At 34.2% G+C, this 23,109-nt stretch overlaps 1 protein-coding gene and 1 long non-coding RNA gene across 2 annotated transcripts in view; one reads left to right on the top strand and one right to left on the bottom strand.

The window, feature by feature from the left end:
* The window catches only part of LOC136028261 (uncharacterized), a 193,374-nt gene that overhangs the window by 150,397 nt on the left and 19,868 nt on the right, over positions 1-23,109 (bottom strand). The window lies entirely within an intron of this gene.
* The window catches only part of LOC136028260 (GILT-like protein 1), a 144,976-nt gene that overhangs the window by 109,756 nt on the left and 12,111 nt on the right, over positions 1-23,109 (top strand). The window contains exons 6-7 of the mRNA XM_065705998.1: positions 5,319-5,381; positions 22,420-22,467. Coding sequence (XP_065562070.1) covers positions 5,319-5,381; positions 22,420-22,467 — 111 coding nt within the window. The remainder of the gene's footprint in view (positions 1-5,318; positions 5,382-22,419; positions 22,468-23,109) is intronic.

Here is a 23,109-nt window from a genome sequence, read left to right as displayed (position 1 = left end):
CCAGCCCGGCTGAGGAGGCGGGGATATCGTAAGGAAAGATAAGAAAGATCCCGCCGTAAGGCGGGGATATCCCGGAAGGGTGTAAAATGGGGTGCTTTGAATAGATTGGGATGTGGGAGGAGTGTTAGCCTCAAATGGCTTTGTGCTACAGTGAGTTGTTAGCAGTAGTGGTATTATGTAGTGGTCCCAGGCTGTCAAAATATTCTTGTCTGCGATATGTTGGTGTGGTTTGGGAGATCAAAATCAAAATACCAGGGAGTCTTTTTTTTGGGGGGGGGGGGGAGATTACCATGTGGATCTTTAATTTTAATCTAAGGGAGGGGACAGAGAAGGACTAAACATATCTTTTCTCAAATCTTTCTTGAAGCTTTTGGACTTTAAGCCCTTCTGAGATTAAAGAAAAAACTCGGGTAGGTTAATTTTAAAGCCACAATATTAATAGGTAAATATTAAATAAAAGATGGACGGGATTTAACGTTTTCCGTTTTCATTTGTTATTTGTTTCATTTCTTTTATTTGTGAGAAAAGTATTATTAATGTTGAATATTATTAGTACGAATATTATTAGTGTTGAATTATAAATATTGATCCGTTCTTATTTGCTATTATGTGTCTGAAGCAAGGCTATATCCACAGGGGTTATTGGTGTGAACCTCCCCCTCCCTCGCCCTAAATAAAACAAAAAAATAATAATTTTGTCAGATTTGTACAAAAGTAACAAAAATACGTATAAACAAGTTTTTCTAAGGCTTTCTGAAGTTTTTTCCTTATATATATCCCCCCTCAAACAAAAATTCTATATACGGTCCTGGCTGCAAGCATTTAAAACCTCTCATTTGTTCTTACTTCAGTGGTAAGTGTTAATTTTGAGGATTATCGTGGCTGTATGTCAATAAAATCGGCTTGCTTGGTAACGTAAGTTTCCAGATAAAACTTATTTTAAAATCTGGGAACTAACTTCACTGTGTAGATTCATAGAAAAAAAATACAAAGGGATTTTTTAATTTTGTAAAGTGCTTTCTTTGAAGTTTAATCTTGAGAATATATCGCAGGAAATGCCTATATAGTAGGAAAGAAATTTAAGAGCTAGCAACCACATACAGTACAAAAGCAATCCTTTAATTGAAAATTTAATCGAAAACTCAACATTTTATATTACGACAATACACGAGTATCAGTACAAAACCAACAGCGTCTCTTTACCATGTTAATGCCAAGTTACAACCCTTAGTTCCTCCGCGCTCTGGGTGATAGGTTCACCCTGAAGTTTTGTTATTTGATCGTTGAACTACTTCAAAGAAAATGCCTATCTCAAATCCATCGGCTGCATCTAAGGAAAAGAGGGTGTAGGGGGGGGGGGGGTAAATGCCCTCCGATCACTTTTGACTCTTAAAAAAGTAACTCAATTTCCAGTCAAGTGAGCTACCTCTGAACTTTAAACGAGCACCCCTTACATAAAAAGCTTATATGCCCCTGGGGGTTAACTTAGAACACTTGCCACTGGGCTCTGAAGTGTTGTGTCGACTGTGAAGTTTTGTTATCTAATGTTTGAACTATTTTCAATAACTTGCCTATTTCCAAAACGTAGGTGACCAACATGGCCAGAGAACAGCCAAGGTTGCCCTCAGCGATCACATCAGCACTTGCTACCCACGACACTGATCCCGAAAATGGCTCGAACTTCGAAAATCCTTTCGTTTTAAATCCTTGGAGGATTTCACGAAATGTTTAACTCTCTTCAGAGTTCTTTTCAACTTCTACCTCTGTCGCAACCTCGACAGAGGTTTTAATAATACTTCCTAGCTCAATTACATTTATGGTTTGCAAGGGAGAAATAATTCAGTTTGTAGGAAAATATAATAGGATATAATTCAGTTTGCAGGAAAATATATTAGAAATTTTAGAATTAAGTAAATTTCATATGTAATATTAGGCAACTGAAGCATAATATTTAAAATATTATTATATTATTATTTAAAAATATTAAATCTACCCTCCCGCCCTCAAAATATTTTGGCTAGTGACGTCTCTGAACAAAGCAACCTCTTCTACCTTGCTGCTGAATATATTGTGAATATTTCACTTGCGTAAAATCTGAGCTAGTAAGACATGCCAAGGCACTGCAGCACAATATTTGATGCCTGTGGGTGTAATAAGGACAAATGAGAAAGTGTTTCTTCTATAAATCATTTCACAAAATCCACTCACGCAATAAAAGCATTTTCCTCGCTTAAAGCAATCCTTCCTATAAGTCTTGCAAATACACTAATGCCTCTTCTGAAAAGACTTTTTACAAGTAATTTTAGTCTCTTGAATGAAAGGGTGGGAGAGTTATACATCAAGCCTTTATCTGACGAAATTTTACCTAAGTATGAAAAAAGACAAAGAATTTGGTAATCATTTTGGTGATCATTTACAAAACAATGTATTTTTCAGTTGAAAATAAACTGAGTCAGTTCATCTTATAACTGGAACCTGCTAGGGGATATCATGGGCATGATGTAATGTTTGGACTGCACATTAAATATACTCCATGGTAAGATAAGGCTTGTTACTAAAGAGAAGTACGTTCAGTAGCAAAACATCTTTGGTTTTCGTACTGATATTGCAGGATTTGGAGTTAAGAAATCCATGGTCAATCATTTTATGAGAAATGGCCAAGCCTATTGACTATCATGTAGTCGTTCTATTGAATCATCTCGTATACCAAGTCCTTCCAGAGTGATAAGCAATATCACGTCTCGGGGTTATTCCCTAAAAGTCTTTAAAGCCCCTTTTTTGGGCTGAAATTCTTTTCAAGTCCCTTTTTATGCAGAAAGTCCCTTGAATCCCCAGGAAGTTCCTAATTTGGGAGTATGGTATATTTGAAAACTGAAGCATAAAATATTTGGAAGACCCACTTTAGATAATATAGGTTATCCACAAGTCCGGTTGTACTGATCTCTTGGTTACGCTGTTGTAGTTCAGAAAGAAGCAACAAAACAGTGCTTTGTCTGTGATCAAAGTGTCTATTAACTATTGTAAACACTGGCAGCTAATAACAACACAGAACTGGCCTACATGGTGGGTGGGATTGATTGGTCACATTGTCATACCATTCAAGGAAAGAGTGACATTGGTCTATAGGTTGGGTGGGATAGATTGGTCGTATCATGGTAACATTCAAGGATAGATATTTCCTTCAGCTTCACAAAATGAAATATACCTGTATGAATTTGTCTGAATTGACTTGTATCCCAATGATACATTGTTGCTCCTGGTTAACTAAAGGAGACATGAGTTGCAGAAAGATAAAAGAATAAAAAGAATAGTGTAGGATTGATGATGGGTTTTTATTGTACTGTAAAGTATGCGGGAAAAATCTTAGCTTTTGCAAAGGCTTTTACACATTGAATCAGGATGATTTGTTGGACGAGCACATGGAACAGGCTGCAATCCATCTCAATCCATAACATTGACGATTATGTGAATCTGCTAGGCAACAGCCCTAATCAGAAGAGCAATCAGCTAGCAATGGAGATAAAACTCTTGAGATGTTTCCTTTTTTACAAAGATGCTCCATTTAAAGCAGAAATCATCAGAGTACCAAGTCCTTATAAACTTTGATGTCTACAGCTTTTTTGTGATGGAATCATTGATGTCTTTGAAGCCGCGTTCTATGGTAAGCTACCGCTGGGATGTTAATGAGTGTCGAGAAAGCTATTTACTTGATGATGCCCTTCACCCGCTTAATAGATTAATATTCAATAGTATTGGGATGCTTGCGCGCTCTCAAGTGGAATGGATTAGAAACACACGATCCATTTAATCGTTTAAGGAACTCTGCACTGAATTCTCTGTGTGGTTGAAACAGCTTGTTACATAGAAGGTATTCCTCGAATCAAAGTATTATGAATATTTTGCTGGTCCAGCTGTCTAATGCTCAGGTCTGGTCAGTGGGGAAGTTTCCGGTCTTACATTCGACTCCTAAACTGGACAAGAATCTTAAAAAATACCTTGAAGAAAAAAAATACCACTGCACATCCCACGTGTGCAGCGTCATTACGCAACATCCCACGTATGTGCCCCCATTACCTAATGCTCACAAGTATGCCGCCATATCGTAACACCCATGTCTCTTCCGTCCTCAGTTACCAACGAGGGCTCCCCATGGGTCCTGAAGAAATAAGTCACGCCGGTTTACGTTAACCTCAACAGATCTAACAGGTCACGCAAGATTACGGTATTCTCAACATAGGTAACATCACTCTATGATGTTACGACCAAAAAAATCTTAAATAAATTTAATAACACTAGCGCCTTGAGGGAATCGAATTAAACTTCTTCGCAATCCTTAAACATTAAGGAAGAAAAGAGTAGCTGCTATGGGTCAGTTTGAAATTGTTGAGACATCACTACTCCCACCGTTCATAGATATAAATAAAATCATGGGAATTTGCTGGTAAAATCAATATCTGCATTGGTGTTGATATTTCGCAAAAAGAAATCGTTTTTTTAGGTGGACACAAGTACATTAGATATTCAACATCACATTTGTCTGTGAACCATGCTTTTGAAAATTGCTTTTATAGTTTTAACTATCATTATTTATTTAACTGTAATTATTCATAATTATTTGTATACTTATTGATAATTTTGTCAATAATAATATAAATAATTTTATAATGAATATGTCTATATAACAATAATTATATAAATAGCTGATATAACTTATTTAGTGAAATCATTCTAATGACTTGCAAGAAAAATATTGTAATAATTAAAGAAAATTGTCAATATTTTTTGTTTACTCTTTGGTAGTGTTCGTCTAGTTAAAGCCTAAAAGAATATTCAAACGGAAAGAAAGAATGCTGTTAACTGTGAATAGATGAATAAAAAAATACATCTGGAATATATTTTGGGTAAAATTTTTCTCAAAATCGGTTTATTCATAGCTAAAAGAATTAATAGTTTAAGGATACCATAAACTTGAAAACAGAAGCGCTGTATGTTAAACACATTTTTCATAATCTAGCTAGTCATGGGTCACTAAAAATCTGTGATTGGTGCATTATAATCAAAACAACCCTTGCATCTAATTACACATCTCTTGTTCTTTTTGTAGCACTCATATAGGGTAGAACTTGAACTTCAAAACTTTTTTTCATCCGTAGAGAACTTTTGAATTTTGTCAAACTTTGTTTCACCAAAAATAAAATAAATTACTAAATGAATTAACAACCATTAGAAATTGACAAAGATTCGATTGTCTCATTTGGCGTTGATTGGATTATGATATCCAGTTCAGTTTGTAATTTTCCCTTTTAATTTTCTTTCAGATTTTTGTAGATCAGCGTGAAGCACTTAAAAACTTAATTGGCTCTGTTTGCAGCATACTTAAAGTAAGTTTATTTTCCTAATTAATGCTGTTATTGAACTATTGTACCCTACCTTGGTTTCTTCTGATGGTTTTGTTTAGTTTGATTTTTTTTTTTTAGATTAGTTTTAGAATAAGCTAGTAATTTTCCAAGGGTAAGATAGATTTTTCGTGCTAAAATATCAATAACTTGCATAAAGAAAACTGTGATGTGCAACCGGTTTAAACTGAGTCTGGAGAATTAATAATAATTAGAGTAGCGTGGAGACAACTCTGCCGGTTAATAAAAATATTAAGAAGATAATATATATAAATATATAATATATAAATATATGTAAAATATATATATAAATAAATATATATATATTTATATATATATAAATAAATATATATATATATATATATATATATATATATATATATATATATATATATAATATATAAATATGATAATATATAAATATATATGAAGTGCTACAAATAACCCGTACCTGATACTCGATAAAGGGAGCACAACACAAGAATTAGAAAAAAGCAAAGATTTTATTTTTAAAAGAAGTTTGGTTTTTGGTTTTTATAGTATCGTTTTAAAAAGAAAATCAAGAAAATCAAAAGAGTTTTATAACTTGTAATATAATTACAATCTTGCATAGTCTTCGTACTGAAGTAATAATTTTAAGATATTAAAATAAACTAACTACTAACTAATATGTGAGCAAACAAAATGTTCCAAGGTATTTAAATTATTACAGCGAGACTCATGTCACGCTGCAGAAACCAGTAAGTTATTATTATGAGATTGAGAAGGAACAATTTACTGTACTCACATCTAAGCCAAGTTACCCACACTCAATAAGCTCCCAACGCCAACTACCCTTTTCAAAATCCTTTTCATGCCTTCTATACAATCCTTGTTTATAATTAAATAAAAAAAAAAACAAGTTTTTTTTAATGAAAGTAAGGAGTGACATTAGAACTTAAAACGAACAGAAATTACTCCGTATATGAAAGGGGCTTTTCCTCCTCGACACCCCGCTCCTTGCGCTAAAGTTTTTTATTGTTTTAAAAAGTAGAGTTGTGAGAAAGAATCAAACTTTAGCGCAAGGAGCGGGGTGTCGAGGAGGAAAAGCCCCTTTCATATACGGAGTAATTTCTGTTCGTTTTAAGTTCTAATGTCGCTCCTTACTTTCATTAAAAAAAACTTGTTTTTTTTTTATTTAATTTCTGAAAGTTTTTGAATTAATGCATGTCTGATTTTGGCTCTCCGTACATAAATTACTAAAATGAAATTTGCATATTAATTCTTTTTTTGGCTAAATGGCTTTCTCTTAGTTTTGATCAGACGATTTTGAGAAATAAGGGGTGGGGAAGGAGGTCTAGTTGCCCTCCAATTTTTCGGTTACTCAAAAAGGCAACTAGATCTTTTAATTCTTAACGAACGTTTTTATTAGTAAAAAAAAAAATGTAACTTAAGAATTAACTTACGTAACAAACCTACATAACTTACGTTACGTTTTATCCCAATTCTTTAAGAATGACCCCTGAATCAGAAAGGCCGTAGAATAAATAGTTGAAATTATTTAAAAAATTTTTAGCATAAAGAGCGAAGTATTTATCTCCTCCTAAATACCTCGCTCTTTATGCTAGAGTATTTTTAGAACCCTTCATATGCGTAATAATCTCTGTTCGTTTTAAGTTTTAATGCTTCTCCTTACTTTCAATTGAAAAAACTTTTTCATGTTTATATTTTCATTTTTTTTTTATAGTAATGCTCGAAAGTCCTGCGCCCTTTTCATTGAATTTCTCTTCCCCCATGAAATACTCCTCCAAGGAAAGATCCTCCCATATAGCCCCCTCCCCTGAACCCCACACCCAAACCAAAAAAAAATCCCCCTGATAACGTCGGTACACTTCCCAGTAACCATTACTGTATGTAAACATTGGTCAAAGTTTGTAACTTGCAGCCCCTCCCCCAGGGACTGTGGGGGGTAAGTCATCCCGAAAGACATAGTTATTATGGTTTTCGACTATGTGGAACAAAATGGCTATCTCAAAATTTCGATCCGTTGACTTTGGGAAAAAAATGAGCGTGGGAGGGGGCCTAGGTGCCCTCCAATTTTTTTGGTCACTTAAAAAGGGCACTAGAACTTTTCATTTCCGTTAGAATGAGTCCTCTTGCAACACTCTAGGATCACTTGGTCGATACGATGACCCCTGGAAAAAAAAACAAAAAACAAAAAACAAATAAACACGCACCCGTGATTTGTCTTCTGGCAAAAAATACGAAATTCCACATTTTTGTAGATTGGACCTTGGAATTTTTTCTATAGGGTTCTCTGATACGCTGAATGCGATGGTGTAATTTTCGTTAAGATCCTATGACTTTTAGGGGGTGTTACCCCCTATTTTCCAAAATAAGGCAAATTCTCTCAGGCTCGTAACTTTTGATGACAAAGACTAAATTTGATGAAACTTATATATTTAAAATCAGCATAAAAATTCGATTCTTTTGATATATCTTTTAGTATCGAAATTCCGTTTTTTAGAGTTTCGTTTACTATTGAGCCGGGTCGCTCCTTAGTACAGTTCGTTACCACGAACTGTTTGATTAGTCCGTGTTACTTAACACGAATCATTTCGTACAAACAAAAATGTTTGATACAAACAAACAACAAACATACAAACAAAAAACCCACATCTAATAACAAGAATTCTTACAGGTTGAAGAAAAATTGTTATCAATCAAGATCTTGTTTTCTCCTATGCAGTTGGAATATCTTTTTTTCTTTATTTTTGTTGGAAGGGCATTACATGCTGTAAAAAAATGGCAACAAAAGGTTTAGCATTTTAAAATTTATGGATGGTGAAGATATAACCGCCGTGTTTGTTTACATCAACTTCAGGCATAAAATTAGTTATTTAGAATAGATTATTAACTTTTGAAGGATTAGATGGATTTTTTGTGCTAAAACACCGATCAAACAGTTCGTGGTAACGAACTAAGGAGTGACTCGGCCCGATAGAACCGAAACTCTAAACTCTAGAATTCTGATAGCAAAGATACATCAGAATAATCAGCTTTTTATTCTTTTTCCAAATATGTAACATTCATTCAGTTTAATGTTACCCGGCTACGAATTGAAGAAAAATTATGTGATTTTCAAAAAAGGGAAAATACCCCTCAAATGTGTATAATGTTAATGAAAATCACATCATAGAATTCAACGTATCAAACAACCATAAAATAGAGGTTTCAAGCTTTAATCTGGTTTAGACTACATTTTCGATATATTGTTTATTATGCCTGTTAGTGTGAGTTTATGAATGGAAAATAACAGGAAGATAATTCCTGGACGGAATTGTTAACATGCCTGTAAATTCTCTTTAAGTTAGTGGTGGGACAGGTTTATTATTGGCACAGTTTTTTTTATAGTTATTTGCATCAAATACTATCAGCCCTATTCTTTTTAAGACGCATTCAATTCTGGATAGAAAACTGCAAAGAAAGTTCAAAATGGCTGGTTATCTTTTTTAAAGCCTATCGAAACTCTTCACAGACTTATTTCAGTGTATTGTTATGGAGCTAGTGTATTTAGTTAGCGTGCAGGTGGAGCCTTTAAGCCCTACCCCTCTAAAGTCTTGAGTTGATTACGGTTTTCTCTTAATCCCTTGTACTTGAATTAAATAGCCTATTAAATTTTTTATTTGCCCCCTCTTCTAGAAAAAAAACTTCTTTTAACGTGCCTGGTTTCATTTATCTGGGTCAATTCTCAAAATTTTCTAGATGCGTGATAAACCACCAATTCCAACTATTGGGAAGTGAAATTTTAAAAAGATGGAATATGGTAAAGAGTATGGTATGGGTAACTTATAAGAGTGGAAACTGGTGCTAGTGTCGACAAAAAAAAATAACTAGTAGTGGCACCTCGGAATAGCGACACTTGGCATTTTTCAAACTTTGTTATCGTTTCAAACAGTTCGTGGTAACGAACTGTAGTAAGGAGCGACCCGGCTCAATAGTAACCGAAACCCTAAAAAATGGAGCCTGAGAATATATAGGTTTTATCAAGATCAGTTATACCCATCAAAAGTTACGCGCCTGAGGAAATTTGTCTCATTTTAGAAAATAGGGGGAAACGGCTCTAAAAGTCATACAATCTTAACGGAAATCACACCATCAGATTCAGCGTATCAGAGAACCTTATTGTAGAAGTTCCAAGCTCCTATCTACAAAAATGTGGAATTTCGCATTTTTTTGCCAGAAGACAGATCACGGATGCGTCTTTATTTTATTATTTTTTTTTTTTTTTTTTTTTTTTTTCAGGGGTGATCGTATCGATTGAGTGGTTCTAGAATGTCACGAGATGGCTCATTCTAACGGAAATTAAAAGCTCTAGTGCCTTTTTAAGTGACCAAAAAAATTGGAGGGCACCTAGGCCCCCTCCCACGTTCATTTTCCAAAAGTCACCAGATCAAAATTCTGAGATAGCCATTTTATTCACCATAGTCAAAAAACCTAATAACCATGTCTTTAGGGACTACTTACTCCCCCGCAGTCCCAGTGGGAGGGGCTGAAGTTACAAACTTTGACCTGTGTTTACATATAGTAAAAATTACTGGGAAGTGTACAGGCGTTTTCAGGGGGATTTTTTGGTTTAGGGGGGGTGGTTACGTGGGAGAGGATATTTCCATGGAGAAACTTCTCATGGGGGAAGAGAATATCAATGAAGGGGGCGCAGGATTTTCTAGCATTATTTGAAAAAGCAATGAAAAAATAAATATGAAAAGTTTTTTCTACTGAAAATAAGGAACAGCATTAAAACCTAAAACGAACAAAAATTATTATTCATATGAGGGGTTTTCCTCCTCGTTATATCTCACTCTTTACGCTAACGTATTTTTAGTAATTTCAACTGTTTATTCTACGGCCTTTGTGATTCAGAGGTCATTCTTAAGGAATTGGAACAAAATCTAAGCTTTAGTGTAAAGAGTGAGGTATTGACGAGGGTTGAACCCCCTCATATACGCAATAAAAACATACGAATATAGAAGGTCGTTACGCAAGTTAATTCGTAAGTTACGTATATTTTTTTACCAATGAAAAGGTTTGTAAAAATTAAAAGTTCTAGTTGCTTTTTTAAGTAATCAAAAACTTGGAGGGCAACTAGGCCTCCTCTCACGCTCCTTTTTTCTCAAAATCTTCCGATTAATTGCAATTAATGAATATGCGAATTTCGTTTTAATTATTTATGTGCGGAGAGCCAAGATCAAAACATGCATTAATTCAAAAACGCCCAGAAATTAAATAAAAAAAAAAGTTTTTTTTAAATGAAAGTAAGGAGCAACATTAAAACTTAAAATGAACAGAAATTACTCCGTATATGAAAGGGGCTTTTCCTCCTCAACGCTCCGCTCTTTACGCTAAAGTTTCTTACTGTTTTAAAAGTAGAGTTAAGAGAAAGAGTCAAACTAAAGCGTAAAGTACGGGGCGTTGAGGAGGAAAAGCCCCTTTCATATACGGAGTAATTTCTGTTCGTTTTAAGTTTTAATGTTGCTCCTTACTTTCATTTAAAAAAACTTGTTTTTTTTTTATTTAATATATATCAGGAACTGAGATCAGACAATACCAATTTTTCCAACTCCAAAAATTATATTAATTATTCTTGTTATTATACTAAAAAAAAAATGCAAGTGTCGGCAAAGGCTAGATGCTGTTGTGGTTTTTATTTATCGACACTAGCGCCACTTCCCTTTTACAAGTTATCCACACTCTTTGTTAAAAAATATTATTCCTCAAAATGATACTGAAAGTCACTTAGGACTCCGGATGTGTCATAGGCCCAGCTCCAACAGTGTCTTTTCTAGCAAATTAATTTACGCTGGAAACTGATAACATATCGAAAATTGTTTTATTGTCAAAATCAGATTTCGTTTTTTTTGCTTTGTCACTCTTCTTTCTCGGAAACTCTTTTATAATTTTTTATTTTATAACTTATAAAAAGCTACGGAAAGTGAAGTAATTCTTCAAAGTTAAATTGATCATAATGTTTGTAACTTCAGAATTCCCAGTCTATATTAAGCTACTTTTTTGCACAAATTTCGGTGCTAAACCCACAGAGGTGTTAATCTATAATAAAACGACAGGGCCGCCAGCAAAGGCTTCCAAAAGCACCTTGATTTTCCGCATATTGTAATGACTTCTTCTATATTAACTTTTAAAGCTTCGATATTGGCCATATCAGAATTTTCTATCTTGTATCTAGTCAGGTGATGAATCTAACTGTCTACACCAATACAATTGAATCTCTTTTTTGCTTTTATTTCTTTCTTTTCTTTTTTTCTTTTTGGCTTCTGTTCACTTCTGTCATCGCCCTTATTCCCTTGCAAAGTTGTGGCAATAATTTGGGGAGAGGGCTTGTACACTCCCCCCCCCCCGCCTATCTCCCTAGACTTCGAAAAATACGTTTTTTAGGGGGTATTTTCATTGAAAAACCCTTGTTTTTATATTTTTATTGAATAATTGAAAAAAGGGACAATCTTTTCTTCTCCCCTCCCCCTTATAGGTATTAAAAAATATAATTTGCCTCCACTCCTCTAACTTCTCCTAAATTGAGGCCACTGTTAAGAAGAGTCAAATCACACCTAGAATGGGTTTAAAATCAAGCAACCGATGGTAAAATTATTAAAACAGCGCATCAATAAAAAGATACTTTAATACAATTACTAGTTCATTTTTTACGAAAAGTTAGTTTCTTGGAATACATTCTTTATTCCTACTAAGTCAGTATTGTCTTTAGATTTATTAATTCTTTTCTTTTCTTTTTCAGAAAAATGACGTTTACCTGAAGGATTGTAGTTAATAAACTTGTTATTTTACTGTTTCTATAGATAGGCCTTCTGATACTATTCCATTTGCTAGATGTTTTAATACTTTATTTATCTCAGTGATATTGTATAATCAAGCAGCTGTAGTCGTGAAGGCTTTGGTACACGAAGTCAAAACCATAATGAAAATTTACCATTTAAGCTGGACAAAATTTACTGTTCAAACTTAAAAAAATTCTTCAGACGGTATTTGATATCATGTACTAAAGAATTAGAAATCGACATTGGTATTATTTTAATCTTTGGTATTGATTAAATAAAAAAACAAGTTTTTTTAAATGAAAGTAAGGAGCAACATTAAAACTTAAAACGAACAGAAATTACTCCGTATATGAAAAAGGCTTTTCCTCCTCAACGCCCCGCTCTTTATGCTAAAATTTGACTCTTTTTCTAAACTCTATTCTTAAAACAGTAAGAAACTTTAGCGTAAAGAGCGGGGCGTTGAGGAGGAAAAGCCCCTTTCATATACGGAGTTATTTCTGTTCGTTTTAAGTTTTAATGTTGCTCCTGACTTTCATTTAAAAAAAACTTGTTTTTTTATTTAATTTCTGGACGTTTTTGAATTAATGCATGTTCTGATCTTGGCTCTCCGCACATAAATAATTAAAACGAAATTTGTATATTAATTAATTGCAATTAATCGGAAGATTTTGAGAAAAAAGGAGCGAGGGAGGAGGCTTTGTTGCCCTCCAATTTTTTGATTACTTAAAAAAGCAACTAGAACTTTTAATTTTTTACAAACGTTTTCATTGGTAAAAAATATACGTAACTTACGAATTAATTTACGTAATGAACTTCTATATTCGTATGTTTTTGTTGCGTGTATGAGGGGGTTCAACCCTCGTCGATATCTCGCTCTTTACCTTAAAGCTTAAATTTTGTCCCAATTCCTTACGAATGACCTCTGAATCACAAAGGTCGTAGAATAAATAAATAGTTGAAATTACTAAAAGTACTTTAGCGTAAAGAGTGAGGTATAACGAGGAGGTAAACCCCTCATATGTGTAATAATTTTTGTTCGTTTAAGTTTTAATGCTGCTCTTTTCATATTTATTTACTTTTCATATTTATTTTTTTATTGTTTTTTCAAATAATGCTAGAAAATCCTGTGCCCCCTTCATTGAAATTCTCTTCCCCCATGACAAGTTTCTCCATGGAAATATCCTCCCACGCAACCCCTTCTCAAATATCCCCCCTAAACAAAAAATCCCCCTGAAAACGTCTGTACACTTCCCAGTAACTATTACTATATGTAAACACAGGTCAAAGTTTGTAGCTTGCAGCCCCTCCCACGGGGACTGCAGGGGAATAAGTCGTCCCTAAAGACAGAGTTATTAGGTTTTTCGACTATGGTGAATAAAATGGCTATCTCAGAATTTTGATCCGGTGACTTTTGGAAAAAAATGAGTGTGGGAGGGGGCCTAGGTGCCCTCCAATTTTTTGGTCACTTAAAAAGGGCACTAGAACTTTTAATTTCCGTTAAAATGAGCTCTCTCGCGACATTCTAGGACCACTCTGTCGACACGATCCCCCCCGAGGAAAAAAAACGACAAAAAACCAACAAAAAACAAATAAACACGCATCCGTGATCTGTCTTCTGGCAAAAAATGCGAAATTCCACATTTTTCTAGATAGGAGCTTGAAAATTCTACAATAAGGTTCTCTGATACGCTGAATCTGATGGTGTGATCGTTAAGATTGTATGACTTTTAGTGGTTGTTTCCCCTATTTTCTGTAGAGTGTAAAGTGCTGTATGGCGGGTATTGAAAACTACACTGTCTGTCCCAAATTTGAACCAACATTCAAATTTGTGACAAATGTTCCGAATGACAGATGGCAAAAATAGTCACACTGAAGGATTATGCAAATGAGACTACTCTACTTCGTTCGCCTCCTTGTTTATAGCATCTAAAAAAAAATAGATGCTGTTTCTGCCTCTTTAATATAGGACAGTATTTAAAACTCTTATGAGATACTTTTAAATCCAAAATTGGATATAGATCATGATCAAAATGTATAAATATGTATCATATAGAGTTTATTTGCCCTAGGATGATTTTTTAGATATCTTCCGCTTGTATTTACTCTTTTTTGAAATTGCATTTCAAGGTTTTAGTTAAAAACAAGTTTGCACTCTCTCTCAAGTTCCACACTCCCTCCCCCCCGGAAATTTCTATCTTAACGGGATCTAATTATCCTTTACTTGTTTCCAAGGTCTGTTGGTGCAAAACTTTGGGATCGTTTTTTGGCTGATCGCTCTGCTAACTTATTTTTTGAAAAAAAATGCGAAAACTCTGACCTTGCTTCTCTCACCAGTGGTGTAATTTCTTCAAAGTCCTTGGAGGGAGGGGACAAAGTTTGAGCCAGTTATCCCAAATCAAATGAAAATGGCAGTGGAAACTGAAAAATGACTCATATATTACCATAAAGGCAAAGATATGCTAAAAAAAAAAAAAAAAAAAAAAAAAAAAAAAAAAAAAAAAAAAAAAAAAAAAAAAAAAAAAAAAAAAAAAAAAAAAAAAAAAGAAAAACTAGCCTGTTTCTCTGGATACTTGAATTATGCAACCTTATCTTAATTTGGACAAGATTTTTTGCTTAAATGAAATTTTAGCTGTGGGGGGGATGAAAAATGAGGTCTAGGTGTAGACTTGGGTCTGGGTGGGGGCAGTTGCCCTCTCCTCCCTGCTCAATAGCAAATTACGCCTATGTCTCTCACAATTTTTTTTTAGATCACCAAATTTCATTCTGCTCTGAACAGATGTCTAAGGACTTTGATGAACACACAATCAAAGTCACGTATTAACGTTCTAATTTTTTTTTTTGTTACTTGCGTTATTATTATTACGCAGTAAAAAAATTCCCTAATGGAAAAAGTTTTAAAAATTCCAAAAAATTGGAAAAAGATGTTTACTAACATTGGTGAGCTCTAATGTTTCAAGCAGTTCGTTATAAGCAAGGATTGACGCGACTCCATTGTAACCGAAGCTCTAAAAACGAAATTTTGATATTAATAAGTATATCAAAAGAAGCGGCTTATTATGCTGATTCTGACTTTATAAGTTTCAATAAGTTTAATGCTACCCATCAAAGGATAGGAGTCGGAGAAAATTCACATTTTCAAAAAAGGGAGACTAAATCCCCCTAAAGGTCAAAGAATCTTGATGAAATTTGAACCATCAGATTCAGCGTATTTGAGACCCCCTACTGTGAAGGTTTCATGCTCCTGTTTGCAAATTTTGCAAATTCTGTGTTATTCTTTGCCAGAAGAAACATTACGGATGTGTTTTTTCCAGGGGTGATCTTATTGACGTAATGGTCCTAGAATGTTGGGAAAGGGCTCATTTGAGTGGAAATTAAAAATTTTAGTACCGTTCTTAAGTGACCAGAAAGATTGGAGGGTAATTATGACCCGTCCAACGCCCTTTTTTTCAAAATCATCCTATCAAAACTTTGAAAAGAACATTTTGTTCAGCATAGTTTATAGGACCAATAACCTTGCCTTTGGAGATAAGATGGCCGCCAAAAGCACTGGACAAAGGTCTTTAAACTATAAAATTTACCCATTGTTTACGTATAGTATTTGTTATTGGCTAGTATGCATACATTTTACTGGTGAGGGGGCAAATTTCTGCTGGTGGGACCTTCCACGAGGGTATTTTCTACGGGGAGGTAAATTCCCAAGGGGTGATTTTTTCAGGTAAAATTTTACACTGGGAGAATTTGCCAGAATTCCTTAACGAAATTTTTGTTAAATGTCTTGTTTTTCTTTTTGCCGACTCAATGCGTGGAGCTGTTCATTGTAATTGTCTTGGGTAAATTTTCTCCGGAATTGGATGGTCTAGAGGAGATGTCCGTGGGGAGGGGAATTTTTCCATTTAGGTAGAGTCAGACTTCCTGGCATTATTTGAAAACGATCAGAAATCAAATTAAAAAACGAATTAAATAAGAAGCAACATTAAACGAATTATTTGAAAAAAAACTAATTATTAAATAAGGAGCAACATTAAAACTTGAAATGAACAGAAATTATGATGTATGTGAGGGGGGTCGATCCTTCCTCAACACTAAAGTTTAAATTTTGTCCCATTGCTTTAAGAACGACTCCTGAAACACAAGGATTGTTGAATTTGAAAACAAAAAAAGCTTTTTAAAAGTTCTAAAAAACTTTAGCGTGAAGAGCTAGGGAACTCCCCTCATATAAATTATAATTTCTGTTCATTTAATGTTTTAATGTTGCTTTTAACTCTCAGTTGAAAAAAAAATATGAGCTGAACGTTATAAGATCAGAGAAGTAATATCTTTGCAGCAAAAAGAAAGAAGAGCCTAACCTCTATTTTTTTCTATCATTCTTTAGACGAAAAATATAACATATAGGTCAAATTATAATGTGTTGATCTTTTCCTGTAATATCCATTTTTACTTCAGGCAAATCTCAAGCCAGCAATTAGAGGCAACACTGTTTGAGATGGTTTAAACAGTATCGATACTCAAGGTTTTACAGAGCTCATTAATTACTCCTAGAAGTTTTATCTACGTTTAAAAATAGATTTTTTATTCATTTGTATATAAGATGAACCTTTATTTATATATTTTAGATATTAATACTGCGGGACAGAAAAGGCTAAAATGGCAAGATTTCACACCACACTATATTAAAATTGTATGGTTTAAAAAGAGCGAATTTCAGAATTATAAATGTTAAAACATTAGATATTGAGTGTAATTTCAGTTTTTATGTCCCTCATTTATTTAGAAAAAGAAAATTAATACTTAAAAAATGAGAAATTTCAAGTCTCTATGGTGGATATCGGAAAATACAGAAGGCCATTGTTGTTCCATTTGCTGTCTAAAGATTCTCAGAGTTAGGAAAACCGAGATTCAAGCTGTAGCGAATGTTGAATTCAACAAAATTACCTATTTCAAGATTATTTTTATGTGAAATTTCATATCTTTGGAATAACTGAGCTCTTCACAACCTGAATCGGACAACTTTTCCTTTTATATTTTCATGATCAAATTTTCCAAAAATAAGGATTAAAGTTTATGCTCTTTGTGCAATTTTCTCTGTACTAAAAACAATGTTTTATTTCCAGCTCTCCTAAGGTTTAAATGCATCAACGAAAAACGACATATTTAATATCATTCCATAGCTGAGATTCAGTTGTATCCGTCTGCTGAATTACATTTATGAAGTTGGATATAGCCTACATGTTTTCCTGGATTGAGAACACGTCAAAAATCGGTTGAAAATAGTTGAAAAACGGACAGTTTTTCCATTTTTAATCAAATTTAGATCCTTTTCCAAGGAAAAGGCTTAGTAATATCATCATTCTGGCTGGTTAAATGGATAGGCTTAAAACTAAAAAATTCCATGATATAAGTATTTCGTTCTTTTGATTCAAGCTACAGCTGCAGGCTTATCTTGAGAATTATTTTGAATCATAATTCACATCCTTCAGTACAGTTACATTACAGCATAAGAATGAATAACTACCACTCGTATTTGTCTGACTTTAATGGTGCTTTAAAAGTAAGGCTTGCGACAAACTTCACAAAGAACTTTTTGAACGAGATTATCGTAAGATTAGACATTTATTTGAAGCGTTCCCTATCCTAGCCATGTTATTGACAATAATAATGTAGTCAGTAAAGTATGTTGGTCTACTTTAAAATTAGAAAGTCATCCCATGTATTGCTAAAAATTAGAAACATTTTAAAATCTGTGGCAAATAATAGACTACCTGTGGGAGGATTTTTTCATTTTATTTACTTTATATACATATTTTGTGACCCAGACACATCTTGGTTGTTTATTCTCTCGCTTGTTCTTCACCCATTCTACCACCAGGTTTTATCTATATGTTAAACTTTGCTTGAAAGAATTTATTTGATTGTATGGAAAGCCAAAAAGACATGGCTCTGTTTCTGTATATTAGGGGGGGGGGGGGTAACGAACAGAAATACTTTTGCATCCTAGACCCAAACGAGGAAGGCTCGTTGTCTTTAATATTAAAAGCTAATTTCGGAATGTTTTGACATTTAAGGGACATTGAAGATTCAGATTTTCCTCAGGGTCTAATTGGTCACTATATTGCTTGTGTTGTGACATCTTGAAGGTAGAATTTGTTCTTAGTCATTTTTTTGTCATAAAATTGGTTTAAGTGTGCTTTTATATGTTTTTTTTTTTATATAAACACGTATGTTAGGTCTTCTCGAGAGGAGGACAAGAGATGAGAATTGTTTGTTTTTTCATTATTTAGTGAACATACAGAATTTCTACTAGTTTTAAGAAAATTTAATCTTGGTGCTTATGATTTTTTAATGCAAATATAAAATATTGTTTTAGATATTTATAGATAGGTTTCTCTTATATGAATATCCCTTTCTCTCGGTCCTCCCTCAGTATGCCCTGTCTGGAAACTGACTAATTCTTGCGCATTTACACCTTCGTGTAAAACCAAATAAGACTGCCTCGGTTTCAATCGAGCGTTGCCAACGGTATGAAGTAAACTACCAGTTTTCTGACAACCGCTAGAGGATATTTTATACCATCTGAACGGCAGGTTTAAAAATTTGTTGTAACAAGAAGAAAATTTTTGGTGATCTAAAAATTGGAAGGGATATGTGAATAAAAAAGGAGCAAGTAAAACGTACTGAAAAATTTGATTGTGCCAAAAAATTTTCAAATATACCACATTGTACCAGGACTTTTAAATTGTACCGAAAACGGTACAGTTGTGCAGTATTGGCAACGCTGCTTGACAACCACATGAATTACTGAAAAACTAGTTAGTGTAATGGACCCAGTAAGCATGGTCTAGGATGGTATAAACTTCAATTTTACAAGACGTGTAAAAAAAAATTCTAGTCGGAAATTTTCAAATATAGCATATTGCACAAAGACTTCTGAATTGTACCAAATACGGTATAATTTCACTGTATTGACAACGCTGTTCAAATTGCTATTTTTAAACCAGCTAAAAATAAACCATCGGTCAGCAGCGTGTTTACGTTATTACGTAACTTAAGTAAAACGGTGTGATAGTACTACTTAGCCAATTTAAAACCATTTTTGTTTTAATGGGGTAAAAGCTGAATAAAATTCTTGTAGTTGACTTTTTTCGATTGTTGGCATTTCCTTCATGTGAAGTAGGGGAGAGTACCCATGATCGGAACACAATATGTTTAAGCAAGCTAATTCTAGTTGAAAGACTGCACAACATGATTTTACGTACCAGAAGCTGCATTGATAGCGGTTTCAAATCGTCATTTTAATAACGTAAGCTACTTAACGCAAAAATGTAAAATGATCTACGGTTGGTCAACTAAAAATAATCCACCGGTCTGCAACGTTTTTACATTCTTACATAATTTAAATAATAAGGTGGGATAATTCTACTTAGCTAAAGTAAAACCACTTAATTTTAAAACGAGTTAACCTTTTGGATCGTTGACATTTACAGAGGTGTTCTTCATTTAAAATAGAAGGGAAGTTCCATGATCAGGACACAATATTTTTAAGCAGCCTTCTTCTAGTTGAGACGCTGCCCAACATAATATTACGTACCCAGGGGCTTACCTCCAGTATTTTATTCAGGGGGCAAAAAGGTCCACATACAGAGAGTCAAGGAGCAAAGGATATATAATGATTTTTTCTCCAGTTTTTTTTGGTGGGGGGGGGGTATTTGTTCTCTTTTGCCCCTCCCAAACGACGCCACTTTACGTACTAGCCGATATATTGTAGGTTTACAATGATATTCTTCTCTTTCACATCCATAAAACTAAAATCATTCAGTTTGAGAATCATGTACTGTACATACGCTTTTTTAAAGTTGTCAAAATGCGAGATTCATCCGTAGAAATAAAAAAGGGGATAGATACTAGGTTGTCGCTAGCTGTTGTCATTTATTCCATTTTTTCTTAACAGAAATTTCATTCCAAATATTTAGCTTGACTCCAGGTTTTTATTTTGGGTAGGACAATATAGTAAGCTATTTTTATATTCCAGATTTTATAGTATTTATATGTGTGTCGAGAGATTATAACTTTGAATTTTTATTATTATTGGTTATTTTTATGTTTCGGTTTAGTATGGTGATATCGGGTCAGTTCTAACCATGACATTAAATTATTTTCAGTGACTAATTTTAATTTTATGAGGAAAAACAAACGGACAGGGAACAGGATTTGAAAGGGCATTTTCTGTTCTAGTGCTTTGTCAAAAAAAAAAAAAACTATACATGAAAGGCAAGTGCGGATACAGAATTAATGTTCGGGGTGACCGATATTAATTTGGCTCCCCTTTGGTATTTTTCATCAATCGTCACCGTAATTAGTTTGGTTTTTTACCATCTGGGTGATTTACCCCTAAAACAATCCCCTGGATCCGCCTCTGGCAAACGGATAAGCAAATCCTTATGGAAAAGCCGTTTTGCGTTCACAAATTCTTTTAAAATTAATCCGTTTTAAAAAGTTGAGCCTGGCCGATATATCGGCCGACCGATATTATTGAGCCCTTATGAGGGTCAGTATCACTATTGGATATCGGGAAAAAATATCGGTTCTCGGTCGGTATATATATATATATATATATATATATATATATATATATATATATATATATATATATATATATATATATATATATATATATATACATTTATTTATTTGTTTTTTTGGGGGTGGTGCAACTTGTCCAGAAGATGGCAACACATTCCTACAGGTATTTTTGCTTGTTCAGTCATAGGGGGCGGAGCCACCAGCTAAGTCGGACAATGTTGGAGAGAGCAGCAGAGATGGTTCATAGTATATTTGTTGTCAATACTTGTCAAAATACACGTGGTTCAGCAATGTTCTAAATGTATAGTGACTTTATGAACGTACGTTTATTACCAAAACAACTAAAAAGAATACAATAAACTGTACGGTTTCTGTTTAATGAATACTCTCTTGTACGGGTGAAAGATCGAAGACTCAACCGGTTAAAACCAAGATATCCAGTAAGGGGTGCAGCTAAGAGAGAGAAGGGTTGTTGTAAGGTGGGGAGGGGCGGAGACATTCCAATGTGTCGTCATCGCGTGCTAATACCTTGAAAAATTTACATATATGCCTTGGAAATTTAGCTTATTTGTCTGCATACTGGACGATTTTGTCTACAAATTCTTTAAAACCCTCCTCCAAACTTAAAACTCTAGCTGCCGTGTATCCAGTGTGCTTAGCATGGATTTGCTTGTAAGAGACCATATCGTATGAATGTAAAGTGAAGTTTTCACATTAAAATGTGAATTGGGTCTATTATGTGTTTTGAGTCTATTTCTTGACTTTTCAAAGGCCTTTGATATGGTTGACCACAATGTTTTTCTGTCTAAACTATCTTTATTTGGAGTGCATTGAGTCCCACTAGAATGGTTTAGGTACTACCTCTCAGATACATTTCAGTATGTTTTGGTTAACTGTACTTCTTCCTCTACTTTGCCTGTATTGAAAGGTGTCCCACAAGGCTCTGTGCTTGGACCACTTTTGTTTCTAATCTACATTAATGATCTTGTTGATGGTATTCATCCCCATTTTCCCCTGTTCTTTTTGCTGATGACAGTAACTTTTTCATTGCTGCAGTGGACCTGCCATCTGCCACTTCTATAGCTCAAGGTATTCTTGATAATGTAAAGGATTGGTGCTGGTCAAATGGTATGGCTCTTAACAGCCGAAAGAGTGCCATTGTCAACTTTAGGACCCCTTACCGTATGAGAGACGTACAGGAGCCAATCACCCTGACTTTTGGGAATGATATTATACCACAAGCTACTATAGTGAAATTTCTTGGAGTGTATCTTGACTGTTTTCTTTCTTTTAAACCCCATATAACTCACACCCGTTCTTTAATCCTCCGCCAGTCTTCTATGTTGCACCGGATTAACTTATTTCTTCCTCCTGATATTATGGTTTCTCTTTATTATGCTTTTATTTATCCTTACCTTACTTATTGCTACCCTGTCTGGGGTAATACTAATAAATCTCTTCTCTGCTCATTTGAAAGAGCCCAAATTAGGGCAGTGAAGGCTACTTTTCATCTCCCTCGGCTTACCCTTCCTCTGATCTTTATAAAGATATTGGAATAGCTCCGCTGGATCATACTATAGGTAAAAGTACTCTTTATTTAGTGCATTCTGCTTTTCTAGGCACTCTCCCACCGACCCTGCAGCAGTTATTCTCACGGACAGGCTCAGGTAGGTACTTTTCTTCTTTACGTAATTCTTCTAGACGATTTATTTTACCAAGACTCAGAGGTCTCCTGTAGATCAATCAATTCTGTTATGGAACTCCATCCCTTCAGATGTCCCTCTTTTTCTTTCTGCAGAGAAATTATTTCGTCGGGTCTTTCCAGTTCAATAATTGTTGTCTCTTTTTAATTCTGTCCTAATTTGTATGTCACTTCTCTTCTTTTAAAATCATTTTCAGCTATAAGTTAAATCTTCTTCTAAATCTTCAATTTGTTAAATGTCCTTGTCTTGTTCCAGTGTTTTTTTTTTTTTTTTTTTTTTTCTTTATATATATTTTAAATAAGTGTTTTATTCTTTTTCTCTGGGGTCCATTACAAGCAAAGCTTCTTGGGCCTAGTAACCGCTTTACTTTTGTTATAGTTTTCCTTTAGTATTACTAAATTGATTGATTGATTGATTGAACCCAAAAATCCGTATCGATCGGGCCTTATTAAAGAGAACCTGCATTATTTTCATATACACTGATGCAATTGCAGAAAAAAATGTTTGATTGTCATTAAAAAAAAATATAGTTTTTATCAAGATCTAAAGCGCCATCAAGCGCTCTGTCTGGCATTCCTGGTTTCCTGTCATTCTCTGGCAAGAAAT

Source organism: Artemia franciscana, chromosome 6, assembly GCF_032884065.1.
Source record: "Artemia franciscana chromosome 6, ASM3288406v1, whole genome shotgun sequence".
Classification (NCBI taxonomy): Eukaryota; Metazoa; Arthropoda; class Branchiopoda; order Anostraca; family Artemiidae; genus Artemia; species Artemia franciscana.
The sequence above is the reverse complement of the archived record's forward strand: the minus strand, read 5'-3'. Positions and strand labels throughout refer to the sequence as shown.